Consider the following 24,730-nt stretch of genomic DNA (forward strand, 5'->3'; position numbering starts at 1 on the left):
ATAGTGAATTTTTTCTCCTCTTTGTATGCTTCTGAGGACATAGTCCGTCCAAATCCGGAGGGAATTGAATTTGAGAGTCTAACTCTAGAGGAAAGTTCTAAGTTGGATAGGCTTTTTAGTGAAGAAGAGGTTAAAACAGCTCTTTTCTCCATGGCTAGAGACAAGGCTCCTAGGCCAGACGGGTTCTCCATTGCTTTTTTCCAGTCCTGTTGGTCTTTTGTGAAGGGTGATATTATGAGTTTTTTCAAAGAATTTCATGAGGGGGCTAGTCTTAATAAAGGCACGAGAGCTACATTCATAGCCTTAATTCCTAAGATGGAGGGTGATTCAAAAGTTTCAGAGTTTCAACCCATTAGCTTGGTGGGTTGTCTTTACAAGATCCTAGAAAAAGTCTTGGCAGATCGTTTAAAAGTGGTTCTTCCCAATATTATCTCCATTAGTCAAAGTGCTTTTGTAAGCAATAGGCAAATTCTGGATTGTTCGTTAATTGCGACTGAAGTTATTGATTCTTATTCAAGGAATGGAGAACAAGGGGTGGTTTGTAAACTGGACTACGATCGTGTTGAGTGGGATTGCTTGGACTATATTCTTGGGAAAATGGGCTTCAGCAACAAATGGAGAGACTAGATTAGAAAGTGCTTGTCATCAGCGTGGTTTTCTGTTTTGGTTAATGGATCTGCGAAAGGCTTCTTCAAATCTTCAAGGGGTCTAAGGCATGGGGATCCTCTATCTCCTTTTCTTTTCATGATTGTTGCGGAAACTCTAAGCAAGTTGATTCAGAAGGGAAGTGAAAAGGGGTCGATCGAAGGGTTGATCGAAGGTTTTTATATTGGGAAGGATGAGGATGAAGTAACAATTTTACAATTTGCAAATGATACTCTTCTTTTTAGTTTGCCAGAAAAGATTAAATTATTGAACTTAAAGGCAATTCTTCGATGCTACGAGTTGATATCCGAGCAGCGATCTAACTTCCTAAAGTCAAGGTTATTTGCTATAAATGTCCCTTTGGAGGATGTAAGGATATATGCTGAAATTCTAGGTTGCAAGATTGATGCTCTTCCTTCTTCCTATCTTGGACTTCCGCTGGGGGTGGGCAGACCGAGTAAAATTCTTTGGGAACCGGTAGTGGAAAGAATAGAAAGAAGATTGGAGACCTGGAAGAGAAACCTTGTTTCAAAAGGAGGGAGATTAATGTTGATAAAGTCGGTGATATCTAATATTCCAGTTTATTTCCTGTCATTATTCAAGTGCCCAGTAAGTGTGGCATTGAGGATTGAGCAGATTCAAAGGAGATTCCTATGGGGTGGAGCAAGCATCAAAAATGGAATTCCACTAGTTAAATGGGACAAGGTTTGTGTTCCAATAAAAAAAGGAGGTATGGGCATTAAAAGAATTAAGGGTTTCAATAATGCCCTATTGAGTAAATGGCTTTGGAGAGTTGGGGAAGAGGAGCTTTCATTGTGGGTGAGGGTAATTGGAAGCAAATATGGGTATCTTTTAGGGAATTGGGAATCTGATGACGCTTATGAGAAGAGGGGAGTTACATCTTGGCGGGATATTCTTGGTTTAAGGCATGAATTCCTAAAGGGTTGTTGCTTCAAGGTGTATTCTGGCCATATGATCAGATTCTGGCTCGATGCGTGGTGTTCCGAGGATCCCTTGAGCTTGTTATTTCCTGATTTATTTTTGGTGGCTGCAGATAAGGAGGTGCTAGTGTGTGAGTGTTTTGAAAGAGTTGAGCAGAAGGTAGTATGGTGCCCGAGATTCAAAAGAAACTTTTTTGAGAGAGAATTGTCCTCCCTCTCGAATTTGTTTGAGGTCATTGAAAAGTGCTATATAAAAAGATCGGGAATGGATAAAAGAATTTGGACTTGGTGCCCTTCTAGTGTTTTTTCAGTCAAATCTTGTTATGCTCGACTGATTATTGGCGAGGAGGACTGTTTATCGGCGAAGGTTTGGTCATGTCATTGTCCCCCAAGAGTAGGCTTCTTTGGATGGTCTATAAGTTGTGGTCGAATTCAGACTATGGATTTCCTAAGAAAAAGAGGAATGTGGTTAGTAAGCCATTGTCCATTATGCTTGCAGGATAGTGAATCCATTGATCATTTGTTTTTACATTGTAGGTTTGCCAGAGAATATGGGGTATGATTCTGTCGAGATTTGGTATCCATTGGGTCTTTCCAAGATCAATCGCCCAACTGCTTAATTGTTGGGATTTTGTCCTTTGGAAGAATAAGGGGAAGGTTTTATGGAGGATTTGCCTTTTGGCCTCGTGGTGGTCAATTTGGAAGGAAAGAAATGGAAGAGTTTTTTAAGGGAAAGTTAAATCAGCTTATGGGGTTTATTTGAGAATAATTGCAATATCCATCCAATGGGCGAGGAGCATCCCTATGTTTTGTTGCATCTCAGCCTTCGATCTATGGGAGGGGTGGCAAATAGTCTGTAATGAGGCGGCAGTCAAATCTAAGGTAATTCAAAAGTAGATTCCTCCTCCGATTGGATACTTCAAGCTAAACTTTGATGGTGCTAGTTTTGGGAATCCAGGCCCGTCGAGAGTGGGTGGCCTTCTCAGGAACGATGATGGTCGGGTGGTATGGGCTTTCTCTGGCCCCTGTGGTATTACAGACTCTAATGAGGCGGAAGTAAAAGCTGCTTTTTCGGGTATTTTACATTTGGACAAAGAAATTCTGGATAAAGTGATAGTAGAAGGAGATTCTTCCAATGTTGTGAGATGGATTTCGGGTTCTGCTCCCCTCCATGGCGGTTTCTTAGCATGGTTGAGGAGATCTCAGACTGGGTGATGGGATCATCTGCCTCCTTTGTGCATATTAGGAGGTCTGCTAATGGAGAAGCGGATTTTTTGGCCAAAGCGGGAATCACTAGATTGGGTTTGGAGTGGTTTGATTATATGCTGCCATAATTGTTATTTTAATGTTTCTTTTTTTCCTCTCCTTTTATTTCTCATTGTGGACCATCTCGGTTCCTTTTTAATATATTGCCATTTCAAAAAAAAAAAAAAAGATCTAGTGTATTCACACAGACTACCCAAACAAAATACACCACAAAAGATCTGACGCTTAGGAAGAAGGTTGTTTTTCTCAAATATTTGAGAAAGATAACTCAAATTCTCTCTAGAAACCTTCCCCAAGGATTAGAACAAAAGAAATAGGGGGAAGAAACCTCCTCCTTGTTGTGGAGTGGAGGCTTCAAAGGTTCCGTGGTGAGAAGAATACAGGTTCACAAAAGTATTTAAAAAATCGTGATCGAACAAGAACTTTCCCAATGTAAAACCAAGTCTACTCACAAGTCAATGAATGACGTGGTATGCTATTGAACTAGGTCAAATGATAAACTCGTGAGCTTCTAAACAGTGGTTCATGAGATACATACCCAAAGATTCATAAAAGAGAGAGACATTTGCAATTTTTCTTTCTCATTTACAACCCGCAAAAGGTTGTCTCATCCCCTTACCGAGAAGGATGGGCGACAGAACCTTGATGGTGGCTGAAGAGCCATAAGGGACCCAGGCATGTCCAGGAAGTGTCCCGAGGAACCGTGGTGCAACTCATAGGTACCCTAAGAGAGCATTGAGTGCGGGATGTAAGTTATCCAGTGGAATGGGGGTACGACATAGTTGCCAAGAAGAAAAAAAGAGAGTTGAAACTTCAACCTCGAGAGGAAAAAAGGCCAAAATGGTGAAAGTACACATATTTTAAAATAAAAATGAAATAGTAAGATGAAGCACATGTATGCACATATCTGGCCCGAAACAAAAAACAACCCGACAATTAGCCTTAAATCTTTTATCATTTTAAAGGAAGAAAAATTGAAAAAAATAAACAAATATAAAAATTAGAACTAGTATATTCACACATAGGCTAGCCAAAATACACACGCCGCAAAAGGTTAGATCTACGAAGCACGGGTACTCTCCGGAGGCCCACGCACCTGTATCGGGTGCGGATGCGCTTGGGTACTCTTTGGGTACACACCCAAACAACAAACAAAATGAAAATCCAGTTTGGGGGTTTGGGTATGTATCGGGTACATTTGGGTGTGCACCCGGTACGAATTAAATCGAAAATTACAAATTTACAATAGAGGGGCTGTCTCAATTAACAGAACCGGGGTGGTGGTTGAATATATCAAAATATCTAACAACTTAAAAGTTATATTAGATTTTGGTATGGAACAATCTTCTTTGTGGGTAAAGATGATTGGTAGCAAATATGCCTTCTTAAATGGGAACTGGTGCTCAGATGATTCTTATAGCAAGAAAGGTGGGATTGTTTGGAAAAACATTTTGCGGTTCAAGCAAATATTTGAGGTGGGCATTCAGTTTAAAGTTTACAAAGGGGATCGTATAAAATTTTGGATGGATGCTTGGTACTCTGATGAACCCTTGAAGGCTCTTTTTCCTGATTTGTTCTCGGTGGCTTTGAATAAAGATGTGTTGGTGTGTGATTGCTTTGAGAGGGTGGACACCAAGGTGGTTTGGAAGCCAAGCTTCAGAAGGAATTTTTTGACAGAGAGTTAAATTCCATTTCTCGGTTACTTCTTTTGATTGAGAATTGCTATCTAAAAAGAAGTGGGGTGGACACAAGAATTTGGATCTGGGATCCATCCGGCTTCTTCTCTGTGAAATCCTTTTACTCTTGGTTGGTGCATGCTTCAGGTTCCCCTCTTGCAGCTGAAGTTTGAAAATTCCACAGGCCTTCATCAGTTTCCTTTTTTGGTTGGGCAGTTTGCTATGGGAGGATTCAGACCATTGAATTTCTTAGAAGAAGGGGTATGTGGCTGGTAGATTATTGTTCGCTTTGTATGGAAGAAGGTGAATCTATTGATCATCTGTTTATTTATTGCAAGGTTGCAAGGGAGATTTGGGGCCTCATTCTGGATAGGTTTGGTATATGTTGGATCTCCCCAAACTCTATACCAGAACTTCTGTTGAGTTGGGATTTTGTGCCTTGGAAGAAGAAAGAGAAATTGCTTTGGAAGCTGTGTTTGATAGCTTTGTGGTGGGTTATCTGGAAAGAAAGAAATTCGAGAGTTTTCAATGGAGTGGCTAAGTCATCTTACTGGTTATTTATGAAAGTTATTGCTTTGGTTATTTTTTGGGCCAAGAGTCTTCCTCAGTTTCAATTTGTTTCAGCTTGATCTATGGGAAGGCTGGAGAATTGTGTGTTGGGAAGGGGTGAGGAGAGAGAAGATAGTTCAAAGATGGGAGGCACCTCCTGAAGGGTATCTGAAAATAAACTTTGACGGATCTAGTTTGGGTATTCCGGGCCCGGTTGGTATAGGTGGCCTTGTTAGGGATTCTGCAGGGGTGGTGTCTTGGGCTTTTGCTGGCCCAATTGGTAGAAGCGATTCATCTGAAGAGGAAGTAAAAGCGGCTTTTCAAGGAATAAAACATCTGAGTATGGATATGTTTGATAAAGTGATTGTGGAAGGTGATTCTTCTAACGTAATCAGTTGGTTATCTGGAAAGATTGCACCACCGTGGAGATTTCTTAGCTTCTTTGAGGAGATCGTTGATCTTGTTTCAGGTTCATCCATAGGGTTTAAATTTGTTAGAAGATCAGCCAATGGTAAAGCTGATTCCCTTGCTAGATCAGGTGTCATAAAGAGGGTTTGGAATGGTTTGATTATCTCCCTCCGTGAAATGTATTTTTAGTCCTTTTGATGTAACTTTTCTCTTTCTTTGTATTTTTGTGGACCATCTTGGTTCCATTCTTTCAATATATTGCCATTTCAAAAAATATATATATTAGATTTTGGTGAAGTAATATTAGATTTTGGTGATGTTAATGTTATATGATTGTTCTCCAATTAAATTATTTGAATTCTTTAACGAAATATTTAATTTTTTTAATTTTTATAAATATATATTAAAATGTAAAAAGATATTATATTTAACGTGCCCCCAACGTACCCGTATCCTTTTTCTTTTCTTTTTTTAAATACGTATCTATGTACCCGTATCGTGTCGTACCTGCACCCCATACCCGCATCCATGTTTCATTGGGTCAGATGCTTTGATTTGTTAGTCGGAGGAAGAAAGTTGTTTTTTATCAAATATTTGAGAAAGATGCCTCGAATTCGCTCTAGAAATCTTTCCCGGGCATTAAAACAAAAGAAGGGGGAAATGAGGTTTATGAAACCTCCTCATCATCATGGAGGGGGAGGCTTCAAGGGTTTCCTGCTGAGAGCAAGACAGGGTTCACAACCGTAATTAAAAAATCGTAATCGAACAAGAACTTTCCCAAGGTAAAACCGAGTCTACTCACAAATCAGTGAAAGTATGTTATTTAACCGGCCTAGTGAAAGCATGTTATTGAACCGGACCAATCAAATGATTAACTCAGAGAGCTTCTAAACAATGGTTCACAAGATATGAACCCAAAGTTTGTCACAAGAAAGAGAAAGATGTGCAATTTTCAAGTACGTTTTTTACTTTTTTCTTTTCTATTACGATCTGTAGATTCTTTTGTTCTGCATTAGTTCTAATCTATATTTCTGCAGGGTTTATATGCAATTCGTATTTGAGTTCATGGATCTACAATTCTATAGGTCCACAATTCCGCTTTCCTACAAGCTTCCATGCCTATATGAATAATTGTGTTTTTTCTTTGTTATTTATTTAAAATTAGATTCTTTTGTTTCTAATTTCTAATGGTTTTGGCGGCATTCATGTACCGGGTTTTTAATCTCAGAGGGTTTCATTTCACCAGCAATCTTGATTCTTTCTCAATCATCTCCTACTAAATTCCTATTCATTTCATAGTGAATTCAACCTCGTTTGACATGTGCTTAGATTTATTGATTCTTCTCTTAGAATTTTGGGTTTGTTCCGCATGTTCACAGTGTTTCTGCTTACTGCCCCCACAACCCAACCCCCCTCTTTTGTTTCCAAGTAACCAAATGAAAGAAACTAAAGCATAAAATAAAAAACGGCTTTCATCTGCTTTATGCTCAGAAGCCCATCAAAACCAAAACCTAGCTGAGATTGATAAACCCCTAACTCAAAACAACCAACAAAATCGTACAAAGCAAAATCATGCATAGAGGCCACCAAATAAAAAACCCAAAAAATACAAATCAAGTGAACAAACAAAACCCAAAAGAAAAAAAATCCTCAGACTACAATATCAAAAAGATTAAGGTGGGGATAAAGGAAACTAAGCATCAGGACTTTGAGATTCAATGTAGTTACAAAGAAAGCAAGATTGCAAAAACCCCAAATATTGGATCTTTAAAGTTTTGTTTTTTCTAGGAAATAATCAATACTTGAAACAACCAAACAAAACACACACAAAAAAGTAACAATAAAATTTAATTGAACATTAGTGATCAGTCGAATCAGAGAAAATAGATTAAAGTTAGAATGTGGAAATTGAACATTCAGCAAAATAACGCCATTCAAAAAAAAAAAAAAAGATTCAGCAAAATAACAGATAAAATAAAAGGGGATTTTATCGATAGCTTCCATGGATTCTTAGGTGCTCATCTCCACCAAGCACCAAGAAAGGAGCTCATTACAATATATTCTATGTACGTCTAAACCCGGATTGTAGAATTATACTATATATTCTATCAAACCTTTCTGTGTGGATTCTTAGGTGCTCATCTCCACCGAGCACCAAGAAAGGAGCCCATTACAACATATTCTATGTACGTCTAAACCCGGATTGTAGAATTACACTATATATTCTATCAAACCTTTCCGTGTGGCATTTCATCGAAAACAGGGCAAACACAGTGCACTATCAAAAAATGGTTTACAACCAGCTACGATCAGAAAATCACCTACGCAATATAATTAAACATGGATTTGTAGGTGCTCAACTCCACCGAACACCAAGAAAAGGAGCCAATTACAACATATGTCTACACATTCATTATTCTCTTTTTCTAACAAATGGTTCTTTTTCTTCACAAACCCACTAAGAAAAATTGTGATATTCTCTATATGTCCAAACCCAAACCAATGTCCCCATTCTTGCAAATGCTATGCTAAATCTCCAAGACCCTATATTATCCATAGCTATGCTAATCAGTTTCAGAGCCTAAATATTATCCATAGTTCATTGAACCCTATAGGAGGATACGAACAGAAGGAAATTTGGTTCTGATGATGTGGGTTATTAAGGCAAAGGATCAGGCATTGCTCAATCTGATATCCTGCAATCCAAACAGGGATTAAAGAAATAATTATGTAAACGGAATTTTAGAATGAACCAATAATAGAGAATATGCCCTAATTTGAGACGCATTGAGAAATCAGGAACATAGTTGACAGAGAGAAGCTAAAATATAACTTCCAGATTTTGGGTTTTAGAAAATCCGTTCATGGCGCCCTAGCTCTTAGAACTAAAAGTGAAGAATCCCCTAAAATGCCAAAAAGGAAGTAAAACCTGAGAGCATAATTGATTTTTACCTTTAAACATAAATCCATAAGCAGAAGAAACCGGCAGGACGTCTTCTAGATATTTGAATCCATACCCAACTACAAGAAGGATCTCTGAAGACCTAATAAATGACCCATCTGCAAGAAAGACGAAGCTTAAAGACCTAACAATGGCCGAAAATGACAGGAAGGACGGATAGGGACGATGGCGGTGGGAAAAGTGTCTTGGACTCTTGGAAACCCTAGGGTTTACTCTCTCTCTCTCTCTCTCTCTCTCTCTCTCTCTCTCTCTCTCTCTCGTTAGCGGTGAGAGTGAAAAGGGGTTAGGGACTTAAAAGTTTTTCAGAAAAGGGCAAAAGAGAGAGAAACTGCAAAGTAATTAAATCAAGATATAGGGACAGAGATAAACATTCAATTAAGATTTATGGATCAACTCACAAATTATAGAAATTTCTATTGAGAACTTATCTACCGTAAAAAAGAATGAGGACATGAGAGAGGGGGGGGACATGAGAGAAAATGTTACCTTTCTGGGTCATGGTGGTGCTGAGGGTGAGCGTGGTGATGGTAGTGGTAGTGAAGATGATGTGATCCGACCATTGGATCTTTTTATTATCGTTGATACCTTGCTTATTTCTCATGTTATTTGATTACATTAGTTATTTTGGACATTATTTTGGACCTAGATGTGGGGGATGTCCACATCATCTAGGGCCCACCCTTGCACACACCACTTATGGCTTTCCCTTTTGTTTAGCTAGTTTTTCCTATTATGCCCTTGTGCTACTAATTCTTCTTCTTTGTGAGTAGGGATATGGCAGTCTTTTCACTTTCATTTAAGTGAGCTAACAAAGGGGCCCACCAACAAAGCAATATAAAAGATATAGCAAGAGGAGAGAAAACCTAGTTTTGATGAATTAAAGAAAAAAAACAAAGAAAGGAGCCGCATGTCTCCCCTTACTCCACGCCATGGGCATCCCCTCTCCCCTCTCCCCTCTCGAGGTAGCCTCTTCTTCCCTACCTCTTCACATCTTTCTCTCTCTCCCTAACATTTTCTCTCTCTTCGTATCTCCCTATCCCTCTCTCCTTTCTCCCTCTTTCTTGATCTCTCCATACCTCTTTTTCTCTCTCTCACTCGAACCCTCTCTTTTCTCTCTTTCTCACTCGCAATCTCTCTTCTCTCTCGATCTCGAACTCCCTTTTTCTCTTCCCTCTGTCTCTCTATTTCCCCCCTCTATTTCACACACTTTCTTTATTCTTATCTTGTTACCTTCCTCTCTTCTTGATTTCCTTTTCTTATTATCTTCTCTCATACTCATTTCATCCCTTACTTGGAGGCACTGCTTTCGAAACGCGACCACGGGCTTCCCCCCCATTCTCTTGGTCTCTTTGCTAGCAAGATTCAAAGTGAAAGGACTGCTGAGTTTTTATGGTGAGATTGTTCCTTGATTTCAGCCCTTTTAGGACCCCTTTCGCCTTTGGAAACCCATATGAACCTTACCCATAAGTTACCCTAGCATATTTTGATCCTTCTGTCATTTTCTAATAAATTTTTGGGCCCTAGATCTTTCTTTTATGTTATGGACAGCAATGAATCAGCGAATAAAGTCAGTTATTTGAGCCTTAAAATCCTATCTTTTAGTCATTTATTTGATATGTTCAATAAATGCTTGAAGTAGAAGTATTTATCATTGATGGTCTGTTGCTTACCGTTCATTTCATGCTCTATTTATGCTAAAATTTACCATTAAATGTTTCTCTATTTGTTTATGGGTTATGGATGCTTGTATAGATATGAAGATTTGGTCCCATTGAGCTCCTAAAATCCCGGTAGTTATTCGAGAGCCTCCGGGTTTGCACCAAGAGAGGACCAAGAGGGCGTAGGAACAACATGTTTGAGAATCCAAGCTACGATTTAGGATTTTCCTTAGAAGCACGAAGCGGGGGCGGGGGCGGGGGCAGGAGCGGGAGCAAGGGAGCGTGGGGGTCTAGAAGAATCTAAGATTAGGAGCGCCATGGGAGCGCCTGTGTAGTATTTTCTTTGTCATTCAAAATTCAAGTGCATCAAAAACAGTAATTTGTAACCATATTCATAAATATGTTTCAAAGTTTAAGTACATCAAAAAGTAGCAATTTCCAAGTTTCCGACCATCATCATATATATTTCAAAATTCAAATACATCAAAAAGAAAAAAAGTAGTAATTTGTAACCATCGAAGATCTAAACCGTTCATTTATCGGGTCCAAATGTAAATACATATTTGCCCAAAAATAATCTCCATAAGATGATCCTAACCCTTCAATTTGTAAAGGTTTAGAATGGCTGTGATAAGAAAATTGGTTTTTAAGTTAGACTAATCTCAGTCATTGACACAAAAGTGGATGGCAGAGATTATAATAATAGATGTGATTCATTTACTTTAGTAAGTCTCAATTGCCTATAATACATTATTATTAGGCAAGTTTAAGAAAATAATGAGTGCCCTTATCAAATTAACGGAGTGCCAAATATCATTCTTAAAGAGGAAAGATATTGGGAAATCAAGAAGGGAAGTGACATATTCGCCCCCTTTTTATACTAGGGACATCCCCCTCTAGTGTAAAACTGTAGTCATAAATACACTGTAGGTGGCTGTTCCAAGTAAAAAAGGGGCTAATATATCATTTCCCAATCAAAGAATTAAAGAATAGTATTTCCGTTCCAAACTTTTCCATAGATATTCCTGCATCCCAAACCTGGCGGTGTTGAATCATTTCCCTTAAATAAATTCTTTACATTTAATATTCACAACATTTATATTGATCACAGCTGGCAAGTGGACGGTTCAGATCATATTTCAATGCTCTCATGCTTTGCATTTAATGTAAGGAAAGTGGTATATTCACCCCATTGTCTTACTTGGACAGCTCTCTCTAGTGTATTTATGACTGCTCTTTGACACTAGAGGGGGCTTTCCCAAGTACAACAAAAGCCTTAAGTGTGTTCATGACTACTCTTTTACACTAAAGGAGCTGTCCCAAGTACAACAAATGGGTGCCTTCCACGGGTTTCAAGCTGCTTTTCACAGTTTTCAAGCCGCCATTCACGCATGCCAAAAAAAGCCTGCCTTTCAAGTCACGCATGCAAGAAATTTTTAATAAAAAGCCAGCAATGAAAGATATCCAATCACAAGGTTTAGTTCCCTCTTCGAGGAGTGCCTATATCAAATAAAAGATAGTATTTTAATATTCATTAACAAGTGGGGGTGTCTTTATCATTTAACAGTAGTGGATTTCCAGAGTACCATTTATTAGGGCTTTCACTTTGGACTAAGCAGAGAGCGATGGAGTATTCAGTCCTTCAAGATTATACTCATCTCTTCGATCTTATCATCTCCTTTAGGGATTATGACAAGGGGTGTGTGAACTTCATCTCCTTCAATAACGTCATTTCCTAAACATTCCAGATAAGATTCATTGCTTTTCTTGTCTTTTCTTTTTTATCATTTCTGTGTTTTTTTTTTAGACTTTGGGGGCACGATCCTTAGCCGATCCTTGGGGAGGAGCGCGGAATCGCGGTTCTCACATGGGAGCGGCACCCATGTGCACGATTCCTGCTTCTAAGGGATTTTCAAGACTCAAAACCCAAAAAGAGTAGAGAGCCTCGTTTCCTTTTTAAGGTTTTCTATGCCCATCCGACGAAGAAGAGGGTTTTCTAGAGAGAGAGAGAGAGAGAGAGAGAGAGGTGTGTAGCGGGGAAATTCCAAAGTTTAGCGGGAGTCAATTGTCCCTTTTCACGCGAAAGTCCACGCGTCATTATAATAGAATTTTTGAGAGAAATGAAAAAATCCAAGCCTTTCTCTTCTGCTATATAGATATATATCAGCATGAATCAAAATGTTAATGCCAAGTCTTATACACAATTGATTCTAATTTTCACATAATTTTCGATTCTCATCTAAAAGCATCATGGAACAATTTGAAAGTATATCTATTCTCATGTAAAAAGAAGCAATTCATAACATAATCAGACTCACACCTCACTAATGATTTCATTGATCAATTCTTTGGCAGACTCAATTTGTTCCATTGTTCCATTCATATATATTGTCCTTTCAGTCGATGTGTCACCGGGTGGAAGATGTAGGGGTATGATCTGACAAAAAAGAGCAGCAGGAAGAAATAAATAAATTAGAATTGCATGCAAGTATATATAAAGAGAAAAAAGTGGTGTTAATGTATTTGCATAAAAAATGGACATGATTTCCCAATTACAAATTATTATGGTAGAAGCGCAATTTACAAGTACATGGTGGTGAAGAAATACAGCAATTTACAAGTACGCTTGCGTGTTCATGCAAGCAACAGACAAAATGATGCAAGTAAATTCACTAGGAATCCACCAAAGTAGAAAACTTGCTAGAGAAAGAACCAACACAAACAATCCAATAAATCTAACAAAAAATGCTAGAAGGAGATAAAACAACAATATATTCTATCAAAACATGTCAAAATAGCCTTAGTAGGGTAAAAAAATTAAATAGAAATCACAAAAATATTCCAAAAATCAAAATGATCGAGCCTGCCAATATTTGTAACGAATTGAGCTTTATTTTTCAGTCCATTCTAGCAATGTGGAATCCTCCTCATGACACATGTAGACATCAATCATATGGATTTCCTTGAGCCCCTTTTCTACTTCACCCCTTCTTTTTCTTCTAACATATGGCTTCAAAGTTTTCAATTATACAAGGGGATTATTTTCTGCATCATTCCCTATAGGTTGGAAAGAACTGTAGATTAGATCAAACCAACAAAAGATTACTCCAAGTATTTTGGTAAGAAAATAATTCTCAAACATTAGGACGAAGTAGGATAGTTATTTCATAGTTGATTTAAGATTGTTTTCCTTGATAACAAGCGTAAGGTTTTAGATTAAATACCATTAAAAAAAGGTTTTTAGATTAACTCAGTATCTTCAGTTTTTAGCTGATGGGTTGTCCTAGGACAATTGTTTGTTCTTCATTAATACCATTATCCTCAGGCACAACCTTAACCTCCACAAAATAGCTTTTCCCTTCTATCTTCAAGCTAATAAATGGGGGCAAATTCTTCCAAGTGGTCATGGTCCCAAGATAATTTAACTTGTAGGACCCGGCCAAAGTATTTTCCACTAGCTTTGAGCGATGGATATGTCCATGCATGTAGAGGAACATCGTAAAATCTACTCCATATAAACTTCGTTCCTAAGTTGAAAGCTTAATTCCAAGTTTGGAGGAAAGAGACATGACCCCCAAAAGCGTCTCCTCCACAACGTAGGATCCGAGATGCTTGGGTTTCCGATTCGAAACAGAATAGGACCTCCACTGGGCCGATCTTAAAAGGTTTCGGGAGATCTGGAATTTCCCAAGATTTTTTGGCCCATTCCTAGACCACATCTAGGTTCCATGAGTGCCTTTCATACAACCTACTAGACATCACTTTAGGATTGTCTTAAGTTCCAGTGACTCAACTGTGGGGATGTGAATTTCAGGAAATCTGCTATAGATTCCGGCACTTCAGGCTCCTTCCCCCCTACTAGTGTCTAGAGAAACGCCCTTCCCAGGGGGTCCTAAATTTTTTTCTCATATTACACTTCTGGCAACAGTGGCGTTGACCGAATTTGTAATACCCACAGTCATAGCAACGCCAATGGTCTGGAATAGTCCTATTTCCTTCATACCTTCTATCAACTACTCTCCAATTGCCTATAGGATTGGTACGTGCTAGACCAACCCTTTTGTGGCGATGTCCGGAGCGATGCATTAATAGTTTTTCCTTTTCCGATGAGTATGACACTTTTTCTGCATCAATCCTTCTGCAGTTTCAGCACTTGAAGGGCATCTAGAACTGAGTATCCGGCATCAATTAGATCTAGATATACATCCTCCAGACCCTCTACTCTGTACCCACAACTACAATAGCCCCTTCCACTAGAGTTTCCCAAGTAGGGCACACCCGGAGGTCCCCCCCCCCCCCCAGCGGTGACCAAAGTAGTCCCGCACCATCATTTTCCTTGAAAAAGACCAACGTAGTTCCGACGATCCCTAGGGTAACATCCTCTCAACTCTAAAGTCCAGAGGAAAGGGATGCTTCTGATATTAGAGCCAAAATCCAGCATAAGCACCACATGAGCAAGTGCATCAAAGTAAATAAAAAAGGTTTCCAAGATTGTATCTTATAGAAATTTTAAACAATTAGCTGAAAAGTGGTTACAATTATCTATCTATAAAATTTACAGGCTTCAAAATGCTACAAGGAAGCCCTATAAACTCTTCCAATCTGAATACTACAAGTGTCAGTGACTGCACCCATAGTACTCCATTTAGATACAATTCAAAAGAAAAAAAAGGACTCCATTTTACAAAGAAAACAACGAACCTGAATACGAGCTCCAGACCTGCTCTGCATGTTCTTAATGGTCTCACCACCCTTACCAATGATCAACGCAACCTAAAAACAGCAGTTTATGTGCATTTCAAAATCTTCCAATAACACTGCTATTTTTTACCAACATGAAAATATTAAAAAAGGTTACCTTGTTGTTCGGAACCTTCATTGAAAACTGTTCGGTTCCATGTTGCATGGGAGTAAATCCCCGAGCTGCAGTTGAACCAGATCCTCTAGTATCCGTCTATACCAATAAAGATAACAATTTTTTTTTATGATCACCAAAAAAGAAAACATACTTCATGAAAAATGACAAAAGCCTTTATATTTTGACTACCATTAAATGCTAACAAGATTAAAATAGTAGGGGTGCAACTCGGGTCAGGTTCAACCCGGATAAAAGTCGGGTTGGGTCGGGTTTCTTTCGTGTCGGGTTCGGGTTGAGCGCTTGGGCAACCCGGCCCAAGTGTAACCTGACATTTTTATATTACTTTTTAAAAGTTTTGAGGTTGTACATTTAAAGCTTAAAACCTCAGGTTGGGTCAGGTTGGAACTCGGGTCGGGTCGGGTTCAGTTTGAAAAAAATGGTTCCTCGAGTTGGGTCGGGTTGAACCTCATCAAGTTGGAACTCGGGTCAGGTCAGGTTCGGGTTGAGTAAATGGTTCCTCGGGTTGGGTTCGGGTTGGCCTCAACCCGGCCCGACCCGAGTTGCGCCCCTATAAAATAGACAATTTTGGTAGCACGTTTGCACCTCTGAAATTACATCCTTGATTAGCTGCTCCGCCCGGGTGATTTGCTCTGTTGTACCCGTCAACTCCACCTCCCTTGTCTGAGAATAAGGGTCAGCATCCATATCTTTTGTTATTTGAATTTTGGCCCCTGACTGAAGTTGAAGATATTTTATAGTTTCTCCTCCTTTCCCAATAATCACACCAACCTAAGTGACAAGAAGACAAAAATTTATTCGTAGGAGACGAGTTACAATCAACACAATGAGGACATGATAAATTCGAATATAAGGTTAAAATGACAGCAAGATAAACTGGTACCTTGCCATTAGGTATATCCATTCTTTTTGTTGTGCCATGGAAACTGTAATAGGGACCTGGTTGCGAAGCAAAAGGAACCGAACCAGCTTGCGCATTTGCGATTGGTTGGCTTGAAGGTTTTTGTGCAAAATCTGGAAAAATATAAATACATAGAATACTATTAGAAACCATCATAGGCTATGATAGAGGAGCACTTATACCCAGAAAAAAACGGATGTAGTCCTTTTACTTTACACTAATCACTGACAAGTGGATGTATACCCAGAAAAAGTGGATGTATGGAGGATGTATCCTAAAAAATTTTCTTGACCCTATTCTTCTTTTTCTTTATACATATATTTCCTTTCGGAACCCTACATTTGTCTGTGCTGATTGCACAACAGGATCTAGTGTTTTCTCCCTTCTGTAAGCAGAAACCCATGTGGTTTTGTACCTCGATATGTCAGGTTGATATTATTCCTCTTTCATTAATCGAAACCAAAAGAGGAATTATGATAGGACCTTGTCCTATTGGTGGATGATGCGTTCAAGGCTTGTGGAAGACTATTAAATGATCAAGTGTGAAGAACCCAGTGATCGACCAGATCCAACAATAAGTATTCTCCTCCTAATCTGTTGAGTGCCCTAAGTCTGGTGTTTATATATTGTCACTCAGCTGAAGTGTCAAGACATCTGCAGGGTGAAATTCCTTCCCCCTCTCTCTCCTTTTCTGACTGACGACAGTGCCTTGGAATTATCAAATAAACAAGCTGGCCAACAATGCCCTTTACCCACTACATCAGGTCCCACTAAAGAAGGTTTCAAGGTGAAGGGTATTCATCCTAAACAATCACCTAGGTGTGCTAGGCGTGCTAGTTTTGCACGTATTTTGACCAGGAAGGGTAGGTTTGCGAAGCCTGGGAAGGGTTTGGGAGTTACTAAGCCTAGGACTTCTGGACTATCTTTTCCTAGGGCATTTCTAGGGTCAAAGTCCAGATCTTGAAAGGTGAAACCTGGCTTAGCATGGAACCAAAGATTCGAAGCGGAAATGTCTGGCCACCATGGGGGGTACCCTTGTGGAAAATTACCCATGAAAAAAGCGGATGCTTTCAAGAAGCTTACTTCAGTGGAGCTAAAGGATAAAAAGGAAAATATTCCAGCTACCCAAGGCATGTGCCGCTTGCGGATGAAGGTTGGTTATCTGGGGTATTCCAAGCCTCTGGCTTGGAAGTGTTTTGATGGTGCTTGAGGAATGGGATAGCATCGAAGAAGGTTATATTTATTTTTTATTGATTCTGACATTGGTACTGTAGAGATGTTGCTAAATGGAGAATGATCACTCTTATTTAAAGAAAGGAGTAATTGAGATATCAGTTTTGGGACAAGCACCAAAGGCACTTTAAAAATTTTCATAAAGTATTCAATTTTTGAGGTCTTTTATATCATGGGAAGTCAAAAAGGTCTCCTCGAGTTGGGATTGATGGCAATGAGTACTACGGCGCCATTAATGCCCATTTATGGCAGGATGAGATCTTTGTAAGCCACAATGAGTGTGAGTTTAGTCACCTAGTTCTTGGTTAGTGGCCATTCTGAGGCGGTGAATCACCAAAGTAGGAATAGCCACCTCTCTCTTTGCTTCCCCACTAAATAGTAAGAGTAGAGGAAAAGAAAACACACAAGAATAACAGATGAAAAATTTGAACGATACCTCCATAGCCCGGTCCTCTTCCTCGAGTACTCTAGTGTTGGGTCGGAAGAGGAAACGGTCTGTGAACATAAGCGAGATGGAGGAAACTTTAAGCAGGATAAAAGCTATGGTCTGCAATGAAGAGTTAGCTTCCAAATTATCGCCAACGCCCAGAGAAGTCATTAGGGACTTCTTGAAGAGACAATAGAAGCTTTTTAAAGAGGCGGCTAATGGGAGGCCGGAAGTATTCTTTAGTGTAACTGGGTCGCGTAATGTTAAAGAAACTCATTCACCAATGCATAAGCACCCCTTCTTTACCAAGGTGCTGACGGATGAAAAGAACTTGAGGCTTCTACAATGGGAAGGAGATAAGGCGTCGGGGATTCAGAAGTTGGAGGCTATGATCAAACGGAAAAGAGCATCCGAAGAAAAGGACCCAAACGTTGAGGAGCTCTCGGCTATCAGTCTCGATGATGAAGTCTTTACATCTGAGATTGAACGACTTCTGTTGAACTTACAAAAATGCTCAGCTTAAGGGGAGCTTACTCAAGATCTTTAGCAGAAGCTTGTACAAGTTTTGACAAGTATATATCAGAGTTTTGAAAGGTCTTTCAGGGGTGTTGGTATGGAGGTATTTTGCTTTTTAGATGGTAATAGTTTTCGAATGATGTAGCTTGATGGATGGGATGATGCTGAAGTGTCAAGGATTTTTTGGGTTTTTCTTATGGCCGAGTGGTGATCCCCTGGATCCCATACGTTGTAAATCAGAAAGGAACTTCTGGTCCCTAATCTCTGTAATTCTCGTATGAGTTATAATATATATCTCATTTTTCAAAAAATATATTGTCACCAACCTATTAGTGTGTCTGGAATTCATCCAGACATACTCGCAGCCTTCTCTTGTTTGATCTGAGGCATTCTATTTTGCCACTAAGGTGTGTAATAGTAAGCCTAGTCTCACAGAGAAACCAGGATTATAAGTTAACTCAGTGTAAAGATGAGTGGACCCAACTATCTTCTACGGACTAACTCTGAAAAGGCGGCTCTGGGTGCTAGAAGAACATTAAAAAAAAATTATTGACATGATTCTAATATTAAGTGTGGATAGTGGCTTCCAGAGAATTATCAAATTATATGTAATAATAGGATAGTATGGAATCCCAAATGAGCGTGCATGTAATGTTCCTGAATATTGTTAAAGAAGAATAGGAGATTATGCATCACACATTTTTTTTGAATGGCTATGCATGACACATTCTTCAAATGAAAATATTTCACAATATGTATCTTTCAAAAAAATCACATATGAGTTGTTCGAATTCATAATATCTTCAAAAAATTCATAAGGAAAAGTAGTTTTTTCGTAATTGTTATATATCGATACCTCATCTTTGTAGTTTTTTCCGTAATTGTCATATACAGGTACCCGTTTCGGTACTTTTTTTCATAATTTTGCAACTTTCAAGCACTCTTTCCGTAATGTTGCTCCAAAACTTTAGTACGTAATGATTATTATTGCCCTTTGTCCACTTCTTTCATTCACAAAGCATAAAGGAGGGGGGTAGGATTGAAATTATGTGGCTTTAACGGGTGCCTTTGTTACAAAGCATAAAGGAGGGGGTAGGATTGAAAATATGTGGGTTGAATGGGTGCCTTTGTTAAAAAAAGTCAAAAAAAAGTGATGTGTAATTCTCATAGAATTTTGGGAGAAATTCAAATAATTCTCTCATTTTCTCTTCTGCTATATAGTATATATATATATATATGAGGAAATGGTTAGTGATCACAAACATAGGTGAGGCCACATTATTTGGATGATCAAAATGAGATAGGGTGTGCCCAAAAAATCAGCTCCATAGGATCATCCCAACCCTACGATTTGTGGAGTTAAAAATGGACGTGTATAAACCTTCACAAATTTGTCCATATTTTGCCTCCACAGTTTGAAGGGTTAGGATCATGGTTTTAAATTTCGGTGGAGACTGAAACCAAAATTTGGCGAAATTTAGAATTTCGGCCTTTACCAAATTTCGAAATTTCGAAATTTCAAGAATTTCGGTTGGAAATTTTGAGAAAATGTAAATTTAAAAAAAAAAAATATGTTCCAAAATTTCAGCCGAAATTTCGGTCGAAATGAATTAAATATTCTTTTTTAATTATTACCAAATTTCGACCGAAATTTCAGTTTTTGAAGGGTCCGAAACTAGTACCGAAACAGAAATTTTAAACCATGGTTAGGATGATCCCATGGAGCTGATATTTTGGGCGCACCCTATCTATATGAGGGCCTATCAAATGAATGCTTTGGATCATCCAAATAATGTGGCCCCGCCTATGTTTGTGAGCTCTGCTCAGATAAGCTTATCTGAGCAGCTGCTCACAAACCATTTCCTATATATATATATATATATATATATATATATATATATATATATATATATATATAGAGAGAGAGAGAGAGAGAGGAATAAGATTGTGCGCTCGACCGCACTAAGCTTAGGTGCGGTCGAGGGCCCAAAACTCATGTGGGCCCACATTGTTAGGATGATCCAAAGCATTTATTTGCAAGACCCTTACATAGATAGGGTGTGTACAAAAAATCAACTTCATAGGATCATCCTAACCCATCCAAAAGTGGAGGGCAAAATGGACAAACACTGTTTGCCACAAATCTGCCCATTTTTGCCCTCCACTTTTGGAGGGGTTAGGATAATCCAATGAAGCTGATTTTTTGTACACACCCTATCTATGATGGGGCCTTGCAAATGAATGGTTTTGATCACCACAAAAAATATAGGACCCATGTGTTTGGGCCCTCAACCGCATATAACCCCTGTTTTGATCACCATGAATGGTCGATCGCACACTCCTTTTCCTCATATGTTGGATATATGTATCAGACGTTGGAGGAGAAAAGATAGAGATGTTAGACATCTGAGGACTAGGTGGGGGGATCTCAAAGGGAAAAAACTAAAGATGTTTAAGGATATAGACTACTTAAAGAATGACCTTGGAGTCTTGACGAGGGGACTAATATTATGTGGAACGGGATGTCTATTTATATTAGGAAAGTGGCTAGTGTGGTACTTAGAGAATCTAGAGGAAGTGGGCCGCCGTCTAAAAACACGTGGTGGTGGAACAAGGAGGTCCAAAAGGCGATTAGGTCTAAAAGAGTGTTATAAATGTCGTCTCAAAAAAGAGTGTTATAAATGTTTGCATAAGTGTAGAAATGAGGAGAACATTGAGAAGTATAAATTAGCTAGAAAAGAAGCTACGAAGGCAGTAAGGGAAGCTAGAGGAAAGGCATATGAGGATTTGTACCACAGGTTAGGGACGAAAGAGGGCGAAAAAGATGTCTACAAGCTTGCTAAGATGAGAGAAAGGAAGAGCAGGGACTTGAATCATATAAAATGCATCAAAGACGAGAATCAAAGATTCAGAGTTGCACTAATTACCGGGGAATTAAGCTAATGAGTCACACCATGAAGCTCTGGGAGAGGGTAATTAAGCATAGACTAAGAAAATAGACTAAAGTGTCAGAGAATCAGTTTGGCTTCATGCCCGGACGATTGACTATGGAAGCTATCTTCTTGATTAGGCGGTTAATGGAAAGATTTAGAGAAAATAAAAAGGACATTCATATGGTTATCATTGATTTGGAGAAAGGGAATGATAGGGTTCCCAGGAGTGTTATGTGGTGGGTCCTTAAAAGGAAAAAAGTGCCTACTAAATATGTTGATGTGATTAAGGATATGTGTGATGGAGCAGTAACTAGTGTCAGAACCATGGATGGCACGTCTAGTGAGTTTCCAATTACAATAGGACTGCACCAAGGATCAGCTCTGAGCCCTTATCTTTTTACGCTAGTTATGGATGAGCTTACGAAGGGTATTCAGGATGAGGTGCCGTGGTGTATGCTATTTGCAGATGACATAATATTAATAGACGAAACCAAAGGAGTAAATGCTAAGTTAGAGTTATGAAAAACTACTTTGGAATCCAAAGGTTTTAGACTGAGTAGGACTAAGACAGAGTATATGGAGTGCAACTTTAGTAATGTAAGGAGACAAGGATGTAGTAAATGTGACTGGACAGGGGGTACCAAAGATGGATATCTTTCGCTATCTTGGTTCAATTCTACATAAGGAATCAGAAATTGAAGATGATGTTAACCATAGAATAAGAGCAGGTTGGTTGAGGTGGAAGCTTGCCTCAGGAGTTCTATGCGACCGTAAAATCCCTACCAAGTTGAAGGGAAAGTTTTATAAGACAATTGTGAGGTCAGCCATGCTGTACGGCTCAGAATGTTGGGCCACCAAGAAGCAGCATGTGCATAAGATGTGTAGCGGAGATGCGAATGCTTAGATGGACGTGCGGCCACACAAGGTTAGATAGAATTAAAAATGAAGACATTCGTAAAAAGGTAGGAGTAGTACTAATTGAGGAGAAGATGAGAGAGCACCGCTTACGATGGTTTGGACATATCCAACGTAGGCCTTTGGATGCTCCGATGAGAAGAGGCGACTCATGCGAAATTGATGAAGTAAAAAGAGGTAGGGGCAGACCGAAAACAACTTGGGTAGAAACAGTGAGGAAAGACTTGATAGCTAGAAACATAACAGAGAACATGACCTTGTATAGGATAGAATGGAAGAAAATGATCCACGTAGAAGAACCCAACTAGAGCCGAGATTAGAGCCGAGTAGATTCCTTTCACCTTCTTCATGAAATTTTTCTAAAGGATTCATTTAGCCAACCCCAACTAGTTTGGGACAAAGGCTTTGTTGAGTTGAGTTGAGTATATATATATATATACACACACACACTAGTGGGACCACCGTGCGATGCACGGTTTGGGTGTTGGAAGATTTTATCAAAAAGAAAGGAAAAAGTTTAATATAAAAAGTGCAATGGGGTTTGATAAATAAGTGAGTGCTTTCACTTGATATCATAGAATTATAAGGGTGTCAACAATCCCAGAACCCACACTGCCCAATGTATCCAACAAATCTAAATGTTAACGGGCAGGATTTGCGAACAATAGGATTCGAACATGTCCATCGGGTTGGGTGTTGGAAGATTTTATCGAAAAGAAAGGGAAAAGTTTAATATAAAAAGTGCAATGGGGTTAGATAAATAAGTGAGAGCTTTCACTTGATATCATAGAATTATAAGGGTGTCAACGATCCCAAAACCCACACTGCCCGATGTATCCAACACATCTAAATGTTTAGGACAGGATTTGCGAACAATGGATTCGAACATGTCCATTGGATTCATATCCTAAGGTCAGAAATTATGGAGTATAGATGCAAACCGAGGGTGCCGGTGCATAAAAAATACCCTCATATTTCGTTCATTTGTAATTTTGTAATATTTAAAAATTATACTCAGAATGGCAAACAACATTTTTTGGCATTTGTTACGTTTTTTTTTTTGGCATTTGTTTTGATGATGTTTCTTCTCACTCTTTATCTGAGGTTTCTTCCCTCTTCCTGCTCCTAATCATAATCTTTAACCTTGTAAATTTGAGTCCAATAATCGGTTTGGAATTCCGATTAATAGATAGATTCGGGAGTGATTATTGGAAAAGAATGGGGGTAGATAGATACGTAAGTAATCTGACTATGAGATGTTATAAAACGCGAGAGATCTGGAATTTTAAAATTGTAGGAAACAATCCATATCCAAATTCCGTTATTTTAGGAAACAATCCATAATAGCAATCTGATTTTAAGGTGCCGTAATAGGAAATTTGGTGTTTATTTTTGTGCGGTAAATCAAAAGAGGATGCCACGTAGGATCAAACGCCAGATGGGGGGACTGCCCACGTGGGCGTGAATAGTGAAACCCCCATCCTGCTATATTATAATATATATATATATATATAAGAAAAGTGTCTAGTCGGTCGACTAGAGAACTTTCTCTAGTCCGCAGACCAAAAACACAGTGGGCCCACATTATTTAGATGATCCAAAGCATTCATTTTATAGGCCTTGATTTTTTGGGCGCACCCTATCTATGTCTCATTGCCCATCAAATGAATGCTTTGGATCATCAAAACAATGTGGGCCCACAGTGTTTTTGGTCGGCGGACTAGAGGGCCCATTATTTATATGATCCAAAGCATTCATTTTATAGGCCCTGACATAGATAGGGTGTGCCTAAAAAATCAGCTCCATAAGATCATCCTAACCCTTCGATTTGTGGAGGTTAAAATGGACAGATTTGTGGAGTTTATATGCGTCCATTTTAACCTTCACAAATCGAAGGGTTAGGATGATCCTATGGAGATGATTTTTTGGCCACACCCAATCTATGTCAGGGCCCATCAAATGAATGCGTTGGATCATCCAAACAACTTAGGCCCACTGTGGTTTTAACCTCCACTGTCCATTTTTAACCTCCACAAATCGAAGGGTTAGGATGATCCCATCAAATGAATGCTTTGGATCATCCAAACAATGTGGGCCCACTGTGTTTTTCGTAGGCGGAGAAGGTTCTCTAGTCAACCGATTAGAGACTAGAGAACCTTCTCTAGTCCGCCGACCAAAAACACTGTGGGCCCACATTGTTTGAATGATCCAAAGCATTCATTTGATGGGCAATGACATAGATAGGGTGTGCCCAAAAAATCAAGGCCTATAAAATGAATGCTTTGGATCATCTAAATAATGTGGGCCCACTGTGTTTTTGGTCGGCGGACTAGAGAAGGTTCTCTAGTCGACCGACTAGAGACACCTCTCTCTCTCTCTCTCTCTCTCTCTCTCTCTCTATATATATATATATATATATATATATATATATATATATATGAGGAAAGAGTTAAGGAACATTGGAAGCAAATCATTCTAGTCCTCAGACATTACGGAAAATGGAACACCAGAAACAACCCTCTCCCTCCCCTTTTTCTCCCCCGGTAGGTCTAAGTCGGAAAAAGGAAGCGTCCTACGAATCAGTTGGACCTGGAGGAGTTTCTACTAAGAATTAGGGGCATGAACTACAACGAAGAACAAGCGTCAAAGTCCTCTCCAACTCCTAGGGAGAAAATGGGTGAATTTATAAAAAGGCAATGAACTCTATTTAAAAGAGAAGCCAATAGGAGAAGAGAAGTCTTTTTCAGCTTGACTAGGACTTATAATGTGAAGGAATCCCATAAGCCAATGCATAAACACCCTTTCTTCGTCAAGTTCTTGATGG

The 24,730-nt window shown here is 39.0% G+C and overlaps 1 protein-coding gene across 1 annotated transcript in view; it reads right to left on the reverse strand.

Moving 5' to 3' along the window:
• LOC143851776 (uncharacterized) overlaps window positions 1-24,730 on the reverse strand; it is a 47,166-nt gene that overhangs the window by 7,319 nt on the left and 15,117 nt on the right. The window contains exons 2-6 of the mRNA XM_077361260.1: window positions 15,865-15,995; window positions 15,567-15,752; window positions 14,964-15,059; window positions 14,807-14,878; window positions 12,426-12,542 (exon numbers count right to left, since the gene is read on the reverse strand). Coding sequence (XP_077217375.1) covers window positions 12,426-12,542; window positions 14,807-14,878; window positions 14,964-15,059; window positions 15,567-15,752; window positions 15,865-15,995 — 602 coding nt within the window. The remainder of the gene's footprint in view (window positions 1-12,425; window positions 12,543-14,806; window positions 14,879-14,963; window positions 15,060-15,566; window positions 15,753-15,864; window positions 15,996-24,730) is intronic.

The sequence above is a fragment of the Tasmannia lanceolata genome, unplaced genomic scaffold (genome assembly GCF_043159265.1).
Source record: "Tasmannia lanceolata isolate RefF3 unplaced genomic scaffold, GAP_Taslan_0.1 ptg000018l, whole genome shotgun sequence".
Classification (NCBI taxonomy): domain Eukaryota; kingdom Viridiplantae; phylum Streptophyta; class Magnoliopsida; order Canellales; family Winteraceae; genus Tasmannia; species Tasmannia lanceolata.